Source organism: Jaculus jaculus, chromosome 5, assembly GCF_020740685.1.
Source record: "Jaculus jaculus isolate mJacJac1 chromosome 5, mJacJac1.mat.Y.cur, whole genome shotgun sequence".
Classification (NCBI taxonomy): domain Eukaryota; kingdom Metazoa; phylum Chordata; class Mammalia; order Rodentia; family Dipodidae; genus Jaculus; species Jaculus jaculus.
This window is the reverse complement of record NC_059106.1, coordinates 53,847,074-53,868,293: the sequence shown is the minus strand read 5'-3', so window position 1 is coordinate 53,868,293 and position 21,220 is coordinate 53,847,074. Positions and strand designations below refer to the sequence as shown.

At 41.2% G+C, this 21,220-nt stretch overlaps 1 protein-coding gene across 29 annotated transcripts in view; it reads left to right on the top strand.

Annotated features, from left to right (window-relative positions):
• The window catches only part of Eif4g3 (eukaryotic translation initiation factor 4 gamma 3), a 312,912-nt gene that overhangs the window by 174,174 nt on the left and 117,518 nt on the right, over nucleotides 1-21,220 (top strand). For all 29 annotated transcript variants that reach the window (XM_045149125.1, XM_012948573.2, XM_045149124.1 and 26 more), the window contains one exon: nucleotides 6,375-7,199. In XM_045149125.1, coding sequence (XP_045005060.1) covers nucleotides 6,375-7,199 — 825 coding nt within the window. The remainder of the gene's footprint in view (nucleotides 1-6,374; nucleotides 7,200-21,220) is intronic.

The window sequence follows — 21,220 nt, the reverse complement described above, 5'->3', positions numbered from 1 at the left end:
CTAAGCCAGCTCTCCAGCCCTATAACTTGTTTTTTAAAACACTTTTTCTTTGTATTTATTTGAGAGAAAGAGGCAGAGAGAATGAATGGGCATACCAGGGTCTCTAGCCGCTGCAAACAAACTCAAGACATATGTGCCACTTTGTGCATCTGTCTTTATGTGGGTCCTGAGGAATTGAACCTGGGTTCGTTGGCTTTGCAGGCAAGCGTCTTAACTGCTAATCCATCTCTCCAACCACCCCCCCCTTTTTGAGGTAGGGTTTCATTATAGTCTAGGCTAACCTGGAATTCACTATGTAGTCTCAGGGTGGCCTTAGTCTCACATGATTATCCTACCTCTGCCTCCCCAGTGTTGGGATTAAAGGCATGCATTATCACACCTGGCTTTTTTTTTTTTTTTTTTTTTTTTTTTTGAGATTGGGTCTCACTTTAGCCCAGGCTGACTTGGAATTCACTCTGTAGTCTCTGGTTGGCCTTGAACTCATAGCTATCTCCTATCTCTGCCTCCTGAGTGCTGGGGTTAGAGGTGTGCACCACCTTGCCTGGCTCATGTGCGCACACACACACACATACACACACACACATACACACACACTCTCTCTCTTGCTTGCTCTCTCTCTCTCTCTCTCTCTCTCTATATATATATATATATATATATATATATGTATGTATACATGTAAAAAAAATTTTTTTTTTGAAGTAGGGTTACTTACACTCAAGCTCAGACTGACCTGGAAGTCACTCTGTAGAACTAGGTTGTCCTCAAACTTGTAGTGAACCTCCTACCTCAGCCTCCTGAATGCTGGAATTACAGATGTGAGTTATCACACCCATTGAAAGCTGAGACTTTCACATTATCAGATATTATGCCTCAGTTTGACGTGTTTAGGCCTAGATTTCTAATAGGTGAAATACAGAATTCTTGGAATTTCTCAGATTCATTCTCATTCTCCTTTTCTCTCTCCTTATTTGCCCATCACCCTCACCTTTTTTTTCTTACAGGAAATTTAAATTTAAAAAATCAACTTTTCAGTCTGACATGATATAGATGAGTGAATTTAAAAAATAACTGAAATAAAAATACTGAATTTTCAGGACATTTCATAGAGCTTATGTGCAACTCTCTGTGATGCTTGTCATCTTCCTTATACCAGCTACTCACCAGAAACTCAGTAAATTCTACCCACAGCCCAGCAAGATATAAAATCGTTTTCATGATACTTCCTTAAGCCAAATTTGTGTAATTCAGATGCCATTAGAAAGTGTTCACAATTTTTTAGTTTATTTTTACTGTCTTCTATATAGTTAAGTTTTGAATCTTTTGTTTGTTTTTTGTTTTGTTTTGCTTTTGGTTTTTCAAGATAGGGTTTCACTCTAACCCTGGCTGACCTGGAATTCACTTTGTACTCTCAGGGTGGCCTCGAACTCATGGAAGTACTCCTTTCCTCCCAGGTGCTAGGATTAAAGGTATGCGCCACCACGTCTGGCTGTTTTTTTTATTTTTTTTACAATCTTTTAATTTTTTTTTTTATACTTTTCAAAATTCCTTCATAGCTATGTTCCTTCATTTCTTTTTTTTTCAAGGTAGTGTTTCACTGTAGCCCAGGTGACCTAGTACTCTGTAATTCCAGGCTGGCCTCTAACTCACTGTGATCTTCCTACCTCTGCCTTCCAAGTGCTGGGATTAAAGCCTCCATGCCCAGCTTCAAAAATGTTTTTTAAATGTAACTTCCTTTTCAATTAAAGAGGGATGCCAGAATTCATTGCTTTCAGATTACTTCTCTTACTCATCCCAGACTACTGTTTGTGTGATACGCTGATTTTCTTTATCACTGGAGGATGTCTCCTTTATATACCTAATTACTTTTATTTCTCATAAGTTTTCTCATTCCACATTGGAAGAATATGAACCTTGAAATCATTCTCAGACTTGACCGTTTGCTAGTCTTACAGCCTTGGACCATGCCTGATCTTCAAACCCTCGCATTCCTCATTGATATAGTAGGAACACAGTAGTTTCTGCTGCTACCTACTGCTTATGAGACTTGAAGGCAACAAAATATATATGTTATTCTGCTCAACTCTTAGTGTGTGCTTAATAAATGTTAGTAGCCATGAGTTACTGGAATGTTTACATGAAGTCCAAAGTTCCAAACAAATGCACCACTTCCTATTTGTTCATTGTTTTATGAAGACATGACAGTAGTTCATTGTTTTGTAAAGAGAAAAACTATTGAATGAATTAAAATATTCATTGGTATTCATTGTGTATAGTACACGCAGCTACATCACTGCTGCTTCCTAAGTAAAGAAGGTGTGTCCCCTGTACTAAGGGTGTGTATGAGGAATTGATAGAAACAGGAGTTAGTGGGTTAGTCTTAGTCTTTATTGGAAACGTACCAGGTGTTAATTTATGTCAACAATAGTTGATTGTAATTGGACCATTCAGAGGACCATTACTTAAACTGGGGCTCTTTTTTTTTTTTTTTCTGTTGTTTTGAGGTAGGGTCTCACTCTAGTCCAGGTTGACCAGGAATTAACTATGTACTCTCAGGATGGCCTTGAACTCATAGTGATCTTCCTACCTCTGCCTCCTGAGTGCTGGGATTAAAGGCGTGCACCACCACACCTGGCAACTGGGGCTCTCTTAAAGACATTTAGGACAGGACTGTCCCTGAGATTACTGAATGCAGTGATAGTAGCATCTTCTCAATAGTTGGGAAACTTGTAATTAAAAGCACTTGTCTAGGTTGTTGGTTCATTACTTGTGAGAATCAAAGGTGACTGTTTTTTTAAAATCTTTTATTGTTTATTTAGTTGAGAGTGATAGACACAGAGGGGAAAGCAGAGAGAGAGAGGGAGATAATGGGTGCACCAGGGCCTCCAGCTATTGCAGACAAACTCCAGATGCATGCGTCCCCTTGTGCATCTGGCTTATGTGGGTCCTGTGGAATTGAGCCTCGAACCGGGGTCCTTAGGCTTCATAGGCAAGTGCTTAACAGCTAAGCCATCTCTCCAGCCCCAAAGGTGACAGTTTTATCCTTACTACAAATATGATACATTCATTATAGAAAATGGACAAGCAAAATGAAACTATGTAGATCACTACCCAGAGATATTACAAGAAACTCACTAATAAACAATGAGCATACCCTTAAGTATTTTTTAAGTTACAAAGTTAGATTTAAGCTCTATGTGTAGTTTTTTTTTTTTTTTTTTTTTGGTTCATTTTTATTTATTTATTTGAGAGTGACAGAGAAAGAGGCAGATAGAGAGAGAGAGAGAATGGGCGTGCCAGGGCCTCCAGCCACTGCAAACGAACTCCAGACGTGTGTGCCTCCTTGGGCATCTGTCTAATGTGGGTCCTGGAGAATCGAGCCTCGAACTGGAGTCCTTAGGCTTCACAGGCAAACACTTAACCGCTAAGCCATCCCTCCAGCCCTATGTGTAGTTTTTGTCTTGCTTTCAAAAACAGAGCAAAAACCTGTTTGTATTACAACTTTGCATATGACTAAATTCTGCTTTTAAATCCTATTTTAACTACTAGACAATTTATAACTTGCCATTTTCTGCCTGGGTCCCCACTTGTTTCCTGAATTTCTTATTGATGGACATTTAAGTTGTCCCCCATCATTGCAATGTTGCCTTAATTAAGTAATCTATGCATCTTTCTTTGCTCAGTCTCACATGATTATTTAGGAGAAATTATTCTTGCTGAAATTCCTGTAGATTTTTAAATCTATCAAAAACTCCATAGTAAAAGTGTCTTGGTTTTTTTTTGGTTTTCTTATTTTTTACTTTTATTTATTTATTTATTTATTTATCTGACAGAGAAAGGGGGAGAGAGAGAAGAGAGTGGTCTCCAGCCACTGCAAATGAACTCCAGATGCATGCATCTCCTTGTGCATCTGGCTAATGTGGGTCCTGGAGAATTGAACCTGAGTCCTTTGGCCTTGCAGGCAAATGCCTTAACTGTTAAGCCATCTCTCCAGCCCCATAGTAAAAGTTTTTAGAAAGATAATACAAATGCTTATTTTTAATCTACTCTACTGTACACTTCTGTTTTCTTTATCAGAACTTTAAAAATGGGTTCAAGAACTTACATTTTAGAATGAAAGGCTCTCAAAATAAACTTGGTTTCTAATTCTTAGTTTTTCAGAAGTATAGTGAAGTTTTTATTTTCTGAGAACTGCTTTTATTTGCTATTTTTGATGTCACAAATTTTGTTTCCCAAAACCGTAACTTTCAGTTAACTGACATTTTTGTTAAGCGTGCTAATGTGAGGATTGTGTGTGTCGAAGCTTCCTATGTCCAGGTTTCAGACAATGGCATGAAGCTGTTGTTCTGATGGGCTCATAGTGCTGTTAGGTGCCTGTGCAGAAGGTGGAAATGCCTTTAATCAGACATGTTCTAATAAACGCATTTATTAAATAAATATGTTTGACAGAGAAGGTCTACACACAGATAACATACTGTTTTATTCTTGCCTTGGCAACTTGTTCTTAGAGATTTGGCAGTGAAAGTTTATTGGTCTTATTTCACCAGAACAATAAATGGGCAAAGTCCTTAGCTTAGTCAAAAGCCTTAGCTTCTGTGCCCATCATTTACAGTGTATGCTGAGGTTATTAAGTATAGAAACAGTGAATGATGTAACATTCATCATTTGTTGTTTAGCAGCATGTTCTTTTACGGACTTGACTGCAGCTTTTGTGGTCACTTGTGCTAATAATAATGCTTGTGGGGTTTGGGAGGAGAAGGCCTAGCTCCTGCAGTAGTGCTGCTGGTTGAGGAAGCAGGCAGCTGGAAACCTTAGCGAGGGCAGCTTCTCCAAAGGATTCATGTAGTGCTTTACCTGGGATTAAGAGACAATAGTGCACGCCTTTAATCCCAGTAGAGGTAGGAGGATCCAGGCGAGTTCAAGGCCACCCTGAGACTACATAGTGAATTCCAAGTCAGCCTGGACCAGAGAGAGACCGTACTTCAAAAAAGACAACTGCATCTTTTTAATTAGTGTTCCTTTCAGATTTTGTGGCACCTTTTTAAATACAGTTAACTTTTTTCTTGTTCTTATTTTCTCTTTATACAAATGTATGTTGTATATAACTCAAAAATACTTTCAGCATATATGGTCAGTGTTCTTTTTCTTAAAATGGTTTGTTTATTTGAGCATTACTTTTGTTTGTTTTCTTTTTTCTTGCTTTATTACACATGTGAGGAAAGAACATAAATTTTTTTTTTTTTAATTTCCTCCCTGTCTCTTGTTTCTGTTTTGATTTTTTGAGGCAGAGTCTCACTCCAATCCACGCTGACCTTGAATTCACTGCATACCTGTCAGGCTGCCCTTGAACCACAGCAGGATTAAAGGCATATGCCCCCACACCCAACTAAATTTCTATTTTTATCTTTTACCTTGTTTTTGGTTATATACCATTACTGAGAAATCGAAAATCAAATTGATTTAACTTAAGTTCAGGAACTTGATATATATAATAAATTTTATTGATAATCTACAAAATGATTTCTTTTAAAATACAGTCTTTTATACATCAAGCAATGGTTTTATATAAAAATCCCAAATTGCAGAAAAATATGTAGAATGTATTCTCTTTATAATTTAATTGCTATTGATTTGTCCTTGTACTATTAGGCCACTATAGTGTAGCCTTGGCAGAAAACTTTACACAAAGAATAAGATAGCATTGACAAGAGTCCCTTCACCAAAGTGAGTGGTTCAGTATAGACAGGTGTGGCAGAACACAGTTGCCTGTCCCCACACTTGGGAGGTTGAGGCAGGAGGATCATGAGCGTAGACATTGTGATGAGATTATCCCTTTATAAAGAAATGAAGAGAGGCTGGAGAAATGGCTCAACAGTTAAGGTGGTTGCTTGCAAAGTGTTACAATTGGGGTTTGATTCCCCAGTAACGGTATCAAGCAAGATACACAATGTGGCACATGAACCTGGAGTTGATTTACAGTGGCTAGTGGCCCTGAGGCACCCCTTCTCTCTCTCTTTTTTCCCTTGTCTCTCTCTCCTTGCAAATAAATAAAAATTAAAAGAAAGATTTAACTTTAGTTTTGAAGAGCTTTTCTGTTGTTGAAGAGCTTTTCTGTTGTATCCTTGATGTAGTCATTTTGTTAGCTGACTCCTCTTATTCCAAAAGAAACTTGTCTTAGAGACTTAGTAGTAGTGTGTTTAAGTAGAAAACAAATAGAACCATGTTTTTTGGAATACCAGAATATGTTTCTGTTGGTCTGTTTTCTGCTGCCAATGACTTAGGGCAACAGATTAAAAGAATCAGCCTAAGGCAATATAATGTTGTCTGTAGTTCAAAAGTTTTCCTTAAAATTCTTTTTTTTTTTTTTCCTTCCTCAGAAGAGAAGCCAAAGCCAGATCCAGTGTTAAAGTCTCCTTCCCCAGTCCTTAGACTAGTCCTCAGTGGAGAGAAGAAAGATCGAGCAGGCCAGACCCCGGAGGTGACTTCAGCAGAGTCGGTTCCAGAGCTTCCTCGGCCTCCATCACCCTCTGCCATTCCTCCAGTTGTCGGGAGTTCAGTTGCTTCCCCGTCCTCTGCTGCTCTTAGTAGCCAACCTGTCTTCACTTCCCCTCTTGATGACAGATGTGAACTCTGTCCCTCAGAAGTTACAGTTCCTGTCCCCAGCCCCACATCTCGTACATCAGAACCATCAGATGAATTTGATGATGATATATGCAAGAGACCTTCTAGTGTAGCACCTCATGAAATTCCACTGATTTCTAGTACTAACCTAAGTGATGAACTGAATGGAGTTAACGAACAGTTGCCAGTGAAGGAGAGCACTGTGGAAATGGTAAAACAGGAAGTGTTGCCATTGACTCTGGAGTTGGAAATCCTGGAAAATCCTTTAGAAGAAATGAAAATGGACTGCATCCCAGCTCCCGTCACCCCCTCCATGCTTCCTTCCTTTTCTCCAGCTCCCCCAACTCCTCCAGCTTCTCCTCCCCCCATTACAGTCATTGTTCCTGCTGTCACCACGACTGTTAGCTCTCCTACTGCTCCCACTGCAGTCCAGAGAGCTGTAGAAGAGGATGAGAGCCTAAGAACTTGCCTTAGTGAAGATGCAAAGGAGAGTCAAAATAAAATGGAGGTAGAAACCGATGGGCAAGCAGAAGAAGTGGTGGAGTCTCAGATCCTAAGTTCAAGAAAGAGCCCTGCCCCAGGTAAGCTCTCCTGCCATTAGTCACTTTATGCTGGCTGAGCATGAAGAGGAGACCGTGCTGAAGTTATTTTTTTAATTGGCTACTTTTCTTGACATCCAGATACATTGAATGATTGCTGAAATTTCTAGTCTGATTTCTTCAGTGGTGTGTTTGTATTTTAGCACAGCCTGCTAAAGAGTTAACTCCATTGTCTAAAAATGTAAATGAGAATTTTCAAATATACTAAATGCCTCCAAGGTATATGTCTATACACAATGGGTTGGTTGGTTTGTTTTTTGTTTTTTGTTTTTTTTAATCACCTCATTCATATGAATCATACCTTCCAATGATTGATTTTGTTGTTTTGATGCTAGAATGAAAATCAGCTGTTGTCTAGTCCTAAGCCTGCCTTCTCAGAAGTTCTCAGTGGAACCAATCAAACTATAGCTTGAAGGGACTCCTATATAAGACCTGTCTTAATCTTGGGTTTAGGAAAACAGCAGTAACAACATCAGAGGTTTATAACTAATATTAAATGTACAAGTACCCTCTTTGAATTTCAGATAAGCTTAATCTCCATGTTTTCTTTAATTTTTCTTAGTTATAGGCATGAATAGGGCACCCTCTTGTCCCAGCAAAGGTAGAAGGATTGGCCACAAGCTCAAGGCCAGCCTCGTCTACATAGTGATTTCCAGGTCAGCAAGGGATGCTCAACAAAACAAAACAAAACAAACAGGCTAGAGAGATGGCTCCACTGTTAAGAATGCTTTTCATGGTGCCGGGTGTGATGTCGTATGCCTTTAATCCCAGCACTCAGGAGGCAGAGGTAGGAGTATTTTTGTGAGTTCGAGGCCACCCTGAGACTCCATAGTGAATTCCAGGTCAGCCTGGGCTAGAGTGAGACCCTACCTCGAACAACCAAAAAAAAAAAAAAAAAAAAAGCTTCTCATGGGACTGGAGAGATGGCTTAGCAGTTCTGGTGTTTGCCTGCAAAGCCAAAGGACCCAGGTTTGATTCCCTTGGACCCATGTATGATAGATGCACAAGGAGGTGCATGCATATGGAATTCATTTGCGGTGGCTGGAGGCTCTAGTGTGCCCATTCTCTCCCTCTCCTTCCTTCCCCAGCCTTCTCTTTCTGTCTATGTCTGTATCTCTCAAATAAAAAAAATAAAATGCTAGAGTTAGGGAGCTGGCTCAGTAACTAAGGTACTTGCCTGCAAAGCTTAATGACCTGGGTTTGATTCCTTAGTACCAACATAAAGCAAGATGCACAAGGTCACTTATGCATCTGCAATTCATTTGAAGCAACTGGAGGCCCTCCCTAGTGCACCCATTCTCTCTCACTGTCTGTCTTCTATTTCTCTGTGCTTGCAAATAAGTCAATAAATGTTTGTATTTATTTGACATAGAAAGAGGGAGAGTGAGTGAGAGAATGGGCATGCCAGGACCTTCAGCCACTGCAAACGAACTCTGGATAAGTGTGCCCCCTTGTGCATCTGACTAATGTGGATCCTGGGGAATTGAACCTGGGTCCTTTGGCTTTGCAGACAAATGCCTTAACCACTAAGCCATCCCTCCAGCCCAAGTCAATAAATATTTTTTAAGAAATGCTTAAAGGTAGCTGGGTATGATGATACACGTATTTAATCCCAGCACTTGGGAGGCAGAGGTAGGAGGATCACCGTGAGTTTGAGGCCAGCCTAAGACTACATAGTGAATTCCAGGTCAGCCTGGGCTAGAGTGAAACTCCACCTCAAAAAAAAAAAAAAAATGCTTAAAGGTATTTCTGGGAAGATCTTGCTTCTATATCAGATCACCAGTGATTTGAGTCCCATGATTATCATATCACTGGTAGGCACTCTTTGTATCTTCTCCTCTGCTTCCAAAAACATGTTTTGAAACCCTGGGATCCTCTCCTGGCTTCATTCTTAAAGCAACCACTCTTAGTTCCCCTTGCAGAGGTTTCAGTCTGAGTGATCCTTTCCAGTCAGTAGTGGTTTTCCCTAAGCCCTGAACTGGTTCCATCCACCGAGCCTTAAGGTATCTCTGTTATGCCATCCTCATTTTTTAAAATTGTTTTCTTTCTTTTTTAATTTAATTTTTATTAACATTTTCCATGATTATAAAAAAAAATCCCATGGTAATACCCTCTCTCCTTCTCTCTCTAAAAGAAGATTAAGGCAGGTGTGGTGGTGCATGCCTTTAATAACATCCCTCAGGAGGCAGAGGTAGGAGGATTGCCGTGAGTTAGAGGCCAGCCTGAGACTACATTGTGAATTTCAGGACAGCCTAGGCTAGAGTGAGACCCTACCTCGAAAAACCAATAAATAAATAAGAAAATTAAAATAAGACTGAGCAGATGGCTCAGAGATTAAAAGTACTAGCTTGCAAAGCCTGCTGACCCAGGTTTGATTCCCCTGTACAATGTAAAGCCATAGGCACAAAGTGGTGCAAATGGCTGGAGTTTATTTCAATGCAAGCCCTTGACATCTCCATGCTCATTCTCATTCTTATATTCTCTCTCTTTTTATCTTTCCTTCTCAAGTAAAATTAAAATACTTACCTCATAAACTTGTAGTTACAGGACGAATGAACTTTTTGATTTCTGCCTTGAGAAAGTGAAACTCAAGATGTTCACAGCCCTGAAATAGTCTCTGCTTGAGATTGTAGACTGTCCCTTGGAGTAGTGCTGTGTGTGTCTACCTTTGCTTAAGGGTTTGTGAACCCATTATGTCTTATCTTCACAATGAGCACACCAAGATGAGCTGCCCTGTACTTGAGAAGGTCTGCCTTAGAACAGAGTAATTAGGATGATCAGAATTGAGACATGCCCTCAGCCTCACTAGTACTCGTATTATTGATCTATGGTACACACCAGGCATTTGTTTGTTTGAGATAGGGTCTTACATAGCTCATACCAGTCTCAAATTCACTGTGCAGCTGAGGATGACCTTGAGCTTCTGATCCTCCCAGCTCCACCTCCCAGGTTCTAGTACTTAAGACATACACCACCATGACTAGGATTGGGTTGTGCTGGGGAGCAAGTCTAGGGCCTCATGCATTCTAGCCAGGCACTCTACCCACTGAGCCACATCCCCATATGTGATGACTGTACTAAATCAAATCTCTGCCCTGGCAGCAAAAATGATCACTTAAAAATTTTTTTTAATTTTTATTTATTTATTTATTTATTTGAGAGGAACAGACAGACAGAGAAAGGGGGAGAGGGAGGGAGAGAGAGAGAGAGAGAGAATGGGTGCACCAAGGCCTCTAGCCACTGCAGACGTGTGCACCCCCTTGTGCATCTGGCTAACGTGGGTCCTGGGGAATCAAGCCTCGAACCAGGGTCGTTAGGCAAGCACTTAACTGCTAAGCCATCTCTCCAGCCCCCAAAATAACTTTTAATAAATAATAATAGCAATAGCTGTTATTGGTTAGATATTTCTTATTTATCAAGCATTGTGGTGTTGGGCATGATGGCACACACTTTTAATCCCAATAGTTGGGAGGTAGAGGTAGAAGGGTCACTGTTCAACCCTACCCTGAGATACATAGTAAATTCCAGATCCTTGCCTTGAAAAATTAAAAAAAAAAAAAAAAGCCAGCTGTGGTGGCACATGCCTTTAATTGTAGCAATTGGGAGGCAGAGGTAGGAGGGAGGATCACTGTAAGTTTGAGGCCACCCTGAGACTACAGTATGAATTCCAGGCTAGGACTTGAGCAAGACCGTACCTTGAAAAAACAAAAAGCAAAATTCTTACTAATGGTCATATGGACAGAGTCAGAATTCAAACTCTGCTCTTCAGGGAATTTTTGTTGTTGTTGTGGTTGGTTGGTTTGTTTGTTTTTTTTATAGGTATGGTCTCACTCTAGCTCAAACTGCCTGGCTGACCTGGAGTGCTAGGATGAAAGGCATGCTCCACCAAGCGCGGCTCTTCCGTTTGTTTTTATCATTGCCCCTCAAATTAAATTATATATTGTGCAAACAAATTTTACACTTCATTATGAATTGTTGCTGAAGAATTCTTTCTATTTTCCTCAAGGTGTGGTCTTGTGCTAGCCTAAGCTTCCCTCCTGAGTGTTGAGATCAAAGGCATACACCACCATACCCAGTTAAAAACTTGTTTTTTAAATTGTGTGTATGATCGTGCAAGTGTACACATCCCAGTGTGCACATGTGCAAGTTAGAGGACATATTTATGTGACATAGATAAGGGGAGAGAAAGAGAGAGAATGGGCACACCAGGGCATCCAGCCACTGCAAACAAACTCCAGATGCATGAGCCACCTTGTGCATCTGGCTTATGTGGGCCCTTGGGAATTGAACCTGGGTCCTTTGGCTTTGTAGGCAAGCACCTTAACTACTAAACCATCTCTTCAGCCCTCTCTCTCTTTCTCTTTCTAATAAATAAATGAATTAATTAAACATTTTTTAAAAATCTAAGCCAGGCACAGTGGTGTATACCTTTAATCTCAGTACTTGGGAGGCAGAGATAACAGGATCTCTGTGAGTTGGAGGCCACCCTGAGACTATACATAGTGAATTCCAGGTCAGCCTGGGTTAGACGGTATCTCAAAAAAAAAAAAAAAAGCCAGTTGTGGCAGCACATGCCTTTAATCCCAGCAATCGGAAGGCAGAGGCAGGAAGATCACCTCACCACGGTGAGTTCAAGGTCACCCTGAAACTATATGGTGAATTCAAGGTCATCCTGGACTAGAGTGAAATCCTACCTCGAGAAAAAAAAATTCTTTTAGGTGTTTCTGTGAATAGACTTTTTCTCTTTTATTATATTATTATTATTATTATTATTATTATTATTATTATTATTATTATTAGAGGTAGGGTCTCACTCTGACCCAGGCTGACCTGGAATTCACTGTGTAGTCTCAGGGTGGCCTCGAACTCACGGCAATGCTCCTACCTCTGCTTCCTGAGTGCTGGGATTAAAGGGATTAAAGGCATGGGCCACTGTGCACCACCACGCCCAGTTAGACTTTTTCTCTTGAAGTTAGGGTCTCCCTTTAGCCCAGACTGACCTGGAATTCACTATGTAGTCTCAGAGTGGCCCTAAACTCATGGTGATCCTCCTACATGTGCCTACCGAGTGATGGGATTAAAGACATGTACCATCACGCCCAGCTCTGTGAATAGCTTTTTAATGGGCTGGAGAAATGGCTCAGTGGTGAAGGTGTTTGCCTGAGGAGGCTAATGACCAGAGTTTGATTCCCTGGTACCTAAGTAAAGCCAAATGCACAAAGTGCATGTGCATCTAGAGTTAATTTGCAGTGACCACAGGCTCTGGTGTATCCATTCGCTCTGCCTGTCTTCGGTCTCTCTCTGCTTGCAAATAAATAAATTTAAAAATATATTTTAAAATTACATACTGTTCCTGCTGTAGGAAGAAAAGTAACCTTTTTCTTGTTTCTTTTTTTTCTTTTTGGTTTTTCAAGGTAGGGTCTTGTTCTAGGTCTGGCTAACCTGGAATTCACTATAAAGTTTCAAGGGGGTCTCAAACTCACTGTGATCCTCCTACCTCTGCCTCCTGAGTGCTGGGTTTAAAGGCATGCACCACCATACCCAGCAAGAAAATTTATCATATAGTAGATGAAAATGAAGCTGGAATTCAAAGGAAAGGGGGCAGAAACAAGGTTGTGTTATAATGAAAATAGCATGCTTCAAAACAAAGATATTAAAGTTATCTCTGACCTTTACTCTCTGCAATGTCCCAACTTAGCTAACCTCTCTGGTGAAGTTTCCTCATTTCTGAAATAGGTATAATCAAATACTACCTGCCCAGCACAGAGATTTAGTGAAAATTTTTCTTTGATTTAATTTTGGTTATGGATCGTTTGATCATTAAGTGATCAGCAGTGATCATGGGCTAGGATCTGTATTAGATGCAGGTGTTACAGAGGAGGCATAGTAATAACATACAGTCCTACCCAGATGTGTGGTACATGCCTTTAATTCCAGCACTCGGGAGGCAGAGGTAGAAGGATCAACGTGAGATCGAGGCTACCCTGAGACTACATAGTGAATTCCAGGTCAGCCTGGGCTAGAGTGAGACCCTACCTCAAGAAAACAAACAAACAAACAACAGCAAATATACATACATTCATTCATACATACATACATACATACATACATACACATATATATATATATATATACATATATATATATATATATATATACACACACACACATACACACACACACACACACACAGTCCTTTTCATCAAAGAGTTCAAACATAGACAACACTCATAATTTGTATTTGAGTCCTCTTGTACAGCAGCAAGTGTACATTAAATGGTGTTGATAAAAATTCTCAACACCGCTGGGCATAGTGGCGCATGCCTTAACCACTAAGCCATCCCTCCTGCCCAAGTCAATAAATATTTTTTAAGAAATGCTTAAAGGTAGCTGGGTATGGTGATACACGTATTTAATCCCAGCACTTGGGAGGCAGAGGTAGGAGGATCACCGCGAGTTCCAGGCCAGTCTGAGACTACAGAGTGAGTTCCAGGTCAGCCTGAGCTAGAGTGAGACCCCATCTCAAAAAACAAAGACCAAAAACAAAATAAAAAATATTTAATGGGCTGGATGTATGGCTTAGCAGATAAGGTGCTTGCCTGCAAAGCCAAAGGATCCAGGTTCAGTTCCCCAGGACCCATGTAAACCAGATGCACAAGGTGACACATGCATCTGGAGTTTGTTTACAGTGGCTAGGGGCCCTGGAACACCCATTCTCCCCCCCTCTCAAATAAATAAAAATTTAAAAATTATCTTTATAAAAGAGAGAACATGGATGTACCAGGGCCTCTAGCCACTGCAGCAAATGAACTGCAGACACATGTGCCACCTTGTGCATCTCGCTTTAGGTGGGTACCTAATCTATGTCCTTAGGCTTTGCAGGTAAGTGCCTTAATTTCTCAGCCCTCTTTCCAGCCCCATCTTTCCATTTTGCTATGCCTCAGATACCAGAGAAGCACAGTCTTGAAGAAGTGAATTCTAAGTCCAGTACCTCAGTGTTTGCAATTCTTGTGAAAATGAATTTATTTCAGAATCTATTTGTATATCATTCATTTATTTAAAAAAATTATTTTTTTTTTTGAAGTAGGCTTTTGCTGTAGCTCAGGCTGACCTGGAATTCACTATGTAGTCTCAGAGTCGCCTCGAACTCTCAGCAATCCTCCTACCTCTGCCCTCCCAAGTGCTGGGATTAAAGGTATGCATCATCATGCCTGGCTCATGTATTCATTTTTGAGGCAGTGGTTTATGTAACTCAGGTTTGCCTCATGCTTTCTATGGATGACTTGAATTCCTGCTTTTCCTACCTCTACCTCCAAAGGGTAGGATTACAGGTTTGTGTCATCACACCCAGTTTACGTTGTGCTAGGGATTGGATCTAAGGCTTTGTGCGTGCTAGCCAAGCATTCTACAAACTAAGCTACCTCCTCAGTCCCAAATCCTTTACTAATAAGGCTCTTTAATAACTATTTAGGGCATTATTAGAAAACAAGATTTCAGTGAACTGAAATTGTAATTGAAACAGGGCAAATGTCTTGAGATTTTAAAAGAAATGTTTGGCATACACCTTTAATCCCAGCACTCGGGAGGCAGAGGTAGAAGGATCACCACGTGTTTGAGGCCACCCTGAGACTACACAGTGAATTTCAGGTTAGCCTGGACTAAAGGGAGACCCTACCTCAGAAAAAAAAAAGAAGAAGAAGAAGAAGAAGAGATTTGAAGCTGGGTGTGGTGGCACATACCTTTAATCCTATCACTTGGGAGGCAGAGGTAGGATCACTGATTTCAGGGACACCCTGAGACTACATAGTGAATTCCAGGTTAGCCTAGAATCAAGTGAAATCCTACCTTGAAAAACCAAATTAAAAAAAAAAAATTGCCGGGCGTGGTGGCGCACGCCTTTAATCCCAGCACTCGGAGGCAGAGGTAGGTGGATCACCATGAGTTGAAGGCCACCCTGAGACTATATAGTGAATTACAGGTCAGCCTGAGCTAGAGTGAGACTCTACCTTGAAAAAACAAAACAAAACAAAACAAAAATTATAGAGAGGGCTGGAGAGATGGTATAGCAAATAGTTAAGGTGTTTGCCTGCAAAGCCTGAGAACCTGTGTTTAACTCTCCAGGTCCCACATAGGCCAGACACACAAGGTGACACATGTGCACAAGGTGGCACATGCGTCTGGATTTTGATTACAGTGGCTGAGGTCCTGGCACACCAGTTCTCTCTTAATCTTTCTTTTTTTTTTTTTTATTTATTTATTTGAGAGCGACAGACACAGAGAGAAAGACAGGTGGAGGGAGAGAGAGAGAATGGGCGCGCCAGGGCTTCCAGCCTCTGCAAACGAACTCCAGACGCGTGCGCCCCCTTGTGCATCTGGCTAACGTGGGACCTGGGGAACCGAGCCTCGAACTGGGGTCCTTAGGCTTCACAGGCAAGCGCTTAACTGCTAAGCCATCTCTCCAGCCCTCTTTTTTTTTTTTTTTTTAAGGCCAGTTTGTTGGGCTTGCCTCAAAAATGAAAAGGAGGAAGGGAGGAAAGAAAGAAAAGAAAAAAATTGTATAGTGTCAAATAAGAACATTAGGACTTGGTGACTGACTTTAGTGTGAGGAGAGAGACTTTAGGGTATTTTGTATCAGACAACTGCAAATCATAATTTGGTGTAAATTACTTTACAATAGTGGTGAATGAGAACTTTGAATTTGTTATGAAAATTGTCATGCTTTGCTAGTATGGCAGAAGTTCTGTCACCTAAACAAACACATGGATTTGGAGAACATGCTGTGATATGGAGATAAAGCATAGAAGGGCACCTTGTGAAGACTATGTGTCAGGAGAGAATGGGGAAAAGCCGCAGACAACTTGCCAGGTAAAGCAGAACACATCTGCTGAAGTGCCAGGAGGGAGTGACATAAGTGCATGTACAGTATCTTCTGCTGTCTACCCAGCCTTAGGCTCCATACTCAGAAAGTCAGTGTTTCCTCACTTACACATACTGGACACTGGACTTTGATGACAACAGTTGGGATCCAGCAGTATTCTTCCAACTAAGTATCATGAGAGCATCAGCATCTCATATTCTAGTATAATTTGAAGTCAGTCTGTCGTGGCAGTCTGGTGGCCTCATCCATCCATGGTAAGAATTGTGCCAACACGCTGTTCTTCAGGTTTGCTCAGGGTCTGATTCAGTTTCTAGAAAGACCCACTGTTGAGCTGATAAACCATTTCAGCACTCTTCCCAGAAGGACGTTTTCTATTCTGTCTTTCTTGCACTAGTAACACAATCAATTTCTCTTGTTTTGTAATATCTTACTGTTGTAAATGAACTAATGTTTTATTCTGCCTTAAAATTGTATTAAATGTCTTGGTCTTTTCCAAGAAACAGACTTTACCAAACTTGTTTTGTATTTAAAAAAAGAAAAAGAAATTGTAGGGCTAGGGAGATGGTTCAGTGTGGTGGCACATGCCTTTAATCCAAGCATTTGGGAGGCTGAGTAAAGAATCATAGGTATTAGCTTTATTTACATATAGAGAAGATCTTCAAGTTATAAAAAATTCCCTAAGGGATAAAATGGGAAATTAACAGAAAATAAAGAATCAGTAGACAGTGAAAATAGGAAAAGATTTTTATCCTCATTCATGAATGTAAAAATACCTTTGTTTGCATGAGTGTGTGGGTGTTCATATTTATGTGGGCACACATGTGCAAATGTGTATGTGTGTGTATATGTGCATCTGGAGATTGATGTTTGGTATCTTCCTTGATCTCTTTCCACCTTCCCACTCCCCCAGTTTTCGAGGTAGGGTCTCTCTCTAGCCAAGGCTGACCTGGGGTTCACTATGTAGTCTCACTGTGGCCTGGAACTCATGGTGATCCTCCTTCCTCTGCCTCCCAAATGCTGGGATTAAGGGAGTGCACCACCATGCCCAGTTCTTTCCATCTTATTTAATGTGGCAGGGTCTCACTTAAACTCAGTCTAGCTTGCCCTGGGAATCCCATGTCAGTCCCTGTATGGTTCCCATTTCGAGTCAGCGTCTAAGCCTACTTAGAACTTACCTGGGTACTGTGGGTTCCAACTTCATTCCTTATTAAGTTCTCACCTTAGCCCTGAAGTAGCATTCTTTAAAAATATTTTATATTTATTTACAAGTACATAGAGAGGGAAAGAATGGTCATGCCAAGGGCTCCTGCCTCTGCAATGCAGCTTGCTCTGGAATTTGCTGTGTAGCATAAAATTATACCCGGGCATGGTGGTATATGCCTTTAATTCCAGCATTTGAGAGGCTGAGGTAGAAGGATTGCTGTGTGTTGGAGGCCAGCTGAGACTAGTGAATTCCAGGTCAGACTGGAATAAAGACCAAGACCCTACTTAGGAAAAAAAAAAAAAATACGCCAGGTGTGGTGGCACATGCCTTTAATCCCAGCACTGGGGAGGCAGAGGAGGATCACCATGAGTTGGAGGCCACCCTGAGTCTACATAGTGAATTCCGGGTCAGACTGAGCTAGAGTGAAACTCTACCTCAGAACCCCCCCTAAGAAAAATGACTGGAGAGATGGCTCGGTAGTTAGGGTGCATACCTGCAAAATTGCAAGTCCAGAGTGGTGGTATATGCCTTTAATCCTAGCACTCGGGAGGCAGAGGTAGGAAGATTGCCATGAATTTGATGCCACTTGAAACTACATAGTGAATTCCAGGTCAGCCTAGGTTAGAGCAAGACTCTACCTCAAAAAGCTTTAAAATACACACACACACACACACACACACACACACACACACACACACATACACACACACATTTTTCTGAGAGATGGCTTTGTGGTTAAGGCTCTTACTGGCAAAGCCAAAGGACCCAAGTTTGATTTCCCCAGTACCCCCATAAAGCCAGATGTACATTTGTGTCTGGAGTTCATTTGCAGTGGTTAGAGGCCTTGGTGTTCTTTCTCACCCCCCTTCCATATCTCTCTTTCTCTCTCTTTCAAATAAAATAAGAAAAAAAAAAGAAAAATTTAAAAATTGGGGCAGGGGAGATGGCTTAGAAGTTAAGGTGCTTGCCTGCAAAGCCTAAGGACCTAGGTTTGATTCTCCAGTACCCACAGAAGCCAGATATACAAGGTGGCATGTGTGTCTGGAGTTTGTTTTCAGTGGCTAGAGGCCCTGGCCCTTTCTTTATCTATCTGCCCCTTTCTCTTTAATAAATAAATGAATAAATAAGTAATGTCCTTTGAAAGCCAGCACTTGGGAGGCAGAGGTGTGAGTCCAAGGCCAGCCTGAGACTATATAGTGAATTCCAGGTCATCCTGGGCTAGAGTGATACCTCAAAAAAGCCAAAAAGAAAATTATAAAATAAACCTAAAGGAAGTAGATTAAATGATATGACATATGATATGATAGGAAATATACATATAAAATAAAACAGGGGGCTGTAGAGATGATTTAGCACTTAAGGCACTTGCCTGCAAAGGCTAAGGACCCAGGTTTGATTTCCCCAGTATTCACTAAAGCCAGAGGCACATGATGACACACACGTCTGGAGTTCATTTGCAGTGGCTGGAGGCCCTGGAGATCCCTTCTCTCTTTTTCTCAAATTCTTTTTAAAAATTAAAAAGAGGAGCCAGGTGTGGTGGCGCACGCCTTTAATCCCAGCACTCGGGAGGCAGAGGTAGGAGGATTGCCATGAGTTCAAGGCCACCCTGAGATGACAGAGTTAATTCCAGGTCAGCCTGCACCAGAGTGAGACCCTACCTCAAAAAAAAAAAAAAAAAATTAAAATAAAGAGGGCTGGGGAAATGGCTTGGCAGTTTAGGCATTTGATGCAAAGCCTAAGGACCCTGGTTCAATGCCCCAGGACCCATATAAGCCAGATACACAAGAGGACGCATGACCTGGAGTTCGTATGAAATGGCTGGAGGCCCTGGCGTGTCCATTCTCTCTTTCTCTCTACCTTTTCCTTCTCTCTCTCTCAAATAAATAAATAAATAAAATAAAATATTTTTTAAAAATTAAAAAAAAAAGAAACAGGAAAGAATTCTACAAAACTGAAAGTTTGTTATTTAAAAGCACTTATAAAAAATTAACCTAGGCCAGCCATGGTGGCACACACCTTTAATCCCAGCACTTGGGAAGCAGTGGTAGGAGGATTGCTGTGAGTTCAAAGCCATCCTGAGACTTCATAGTGAATTCCAGGTCAGCCTGCGCTAGAGTGACACCCTACCTTGAAAAACCACACACACACACACACACACACACACACACACACACACAAAAAAAAAAAAGATTTGACTCTGGTTTTTAATGTTAAAGCAGAGACCTATTCTTCATGGTGTTGACTACTAGGAATATTGAAAACCTGTTAAAGCACTAGGGAAACTGAGGTTGGAGATTTCACCCTGAGTTCAAGTTGGCCTGGCCCACATAGTGAGTTCCAGGTCAGCCTAGAAAAGTGATACCTTGCCTTTAATTGGGGGGGGGGGGACACGACTGGAGAGATGGCTTAGCAGTTAAGGCGTTTGCCTGCAAAGCCAAAGGACCCAGGTTTAATTTCCCAGGACCCACGTAAGCCAGATGCACAAGGGGCATATGTGTCTGGAGTTCGTTTGCAGTGGCTATAGGCCCTGGCATGCCCCCCCCCGCAAATAAATAAAAATAAGAAAAAAGCTATTTTTAAAAGAATCCTTGTTAAAGTGCTGATAATAATTAGCATCATGCCGTGTAACACTCGGGTGGGAAGAGATTGAGAGCCAAAGGATGGGAAGGAGAGCTTTGAAAAGCTGTCTTCCAGACACAAAGTGGCCCTTGCATTCATGACCTCACAGTGACTGTCATTACTGTACAAGCCCTGCACAATATTGGGCCAATCAACATTTCAGCATGGATGATGAATGAGCCTCCCCCTCCCCCCAAAAAGGTAGGTGCTAGGGCTGGAGGGACAGCTTAGTGGTTAAAGTATTTGCCTGCAAAGCCAAAGGACCCAGGTTCAATTCCCCAGGACCCACGTTAGCCAGATGCACAAGGGGTTGTACTCATCTGGAATTGTTTGCAGTGGCTGGAGGCCCTGGCATGCCCATTCTCTATCTTGTCATATATACATACACAGTCACATACACTCTATCTCTCTCCCCCTCTTTCGCTGTCAAATAAATAAAATTTTTTTTTTTTTAAAGGAGACTTTAAAAAAAAGGTAGGCGGGCTGGAGAGATGGTTTAGTGGTTAAGCGATTGCCTGTGAAGCCTAAGGACACCTGTTCAAAGCTCAATTCCCCGAGACCCACGTTAGCCAGATGCACAAGGGGGCGCATGCATCTAGAGTTCGTTTGCAATGGCTGGAGGCCCTGGTGCGCCCATTCCTTCTCTCTCTCTCTCTCTGTCGCTCTCAAATAAATAAATAAAAATAAACAAAAAAATTAAAAATAAAAAAATGTAGGTGCTTGGAGAAATGGCCCAGCAGATAAAGGCTCTTGCTTACAAAGACTTGCCAGCTGGGATTCAATTTTCCGGTACCTATGTAAAGTCAGATACACAAAGTGGCACATGCTTCTGGAGTTCATTTGTGGTTTGTGGTGGCAGGAGGCCCTAGCACACACACATTATTGTCTCTCCTCATAAATAAATAATTTTTTAAGTTATTGAAATAGAAGAGGAAGTAGTCAGGAAGAAGGTGTTCCATAGAGGGAGAATTGGGATAAGACAAAAGAAGGTAATGAAGGGACAGAGAAATAGCTTAGTGATTAAGGCACTTGCCAGGTTTGATTGCCAAGGTCCCACGTAAACCAGATGCACATGGTGGCACATGCATCTGGAGTAAGTTTGCAGTGGCTAGAATCCCTCACACACCCATTCTTACACAGCCATTCTCACTCTATCTCTGTCCCTCCCACCCTTCTATCTCAATTAAATAAAAATCTTTTTTTTTTTAATTTATTTGAGAGCGACAGACACAGAAAGAAAGACAGATAGAGGAAGAGAGAGAGAATGGGTGTGCCAGGGCTTCCAGACTCTGCAAACGAACT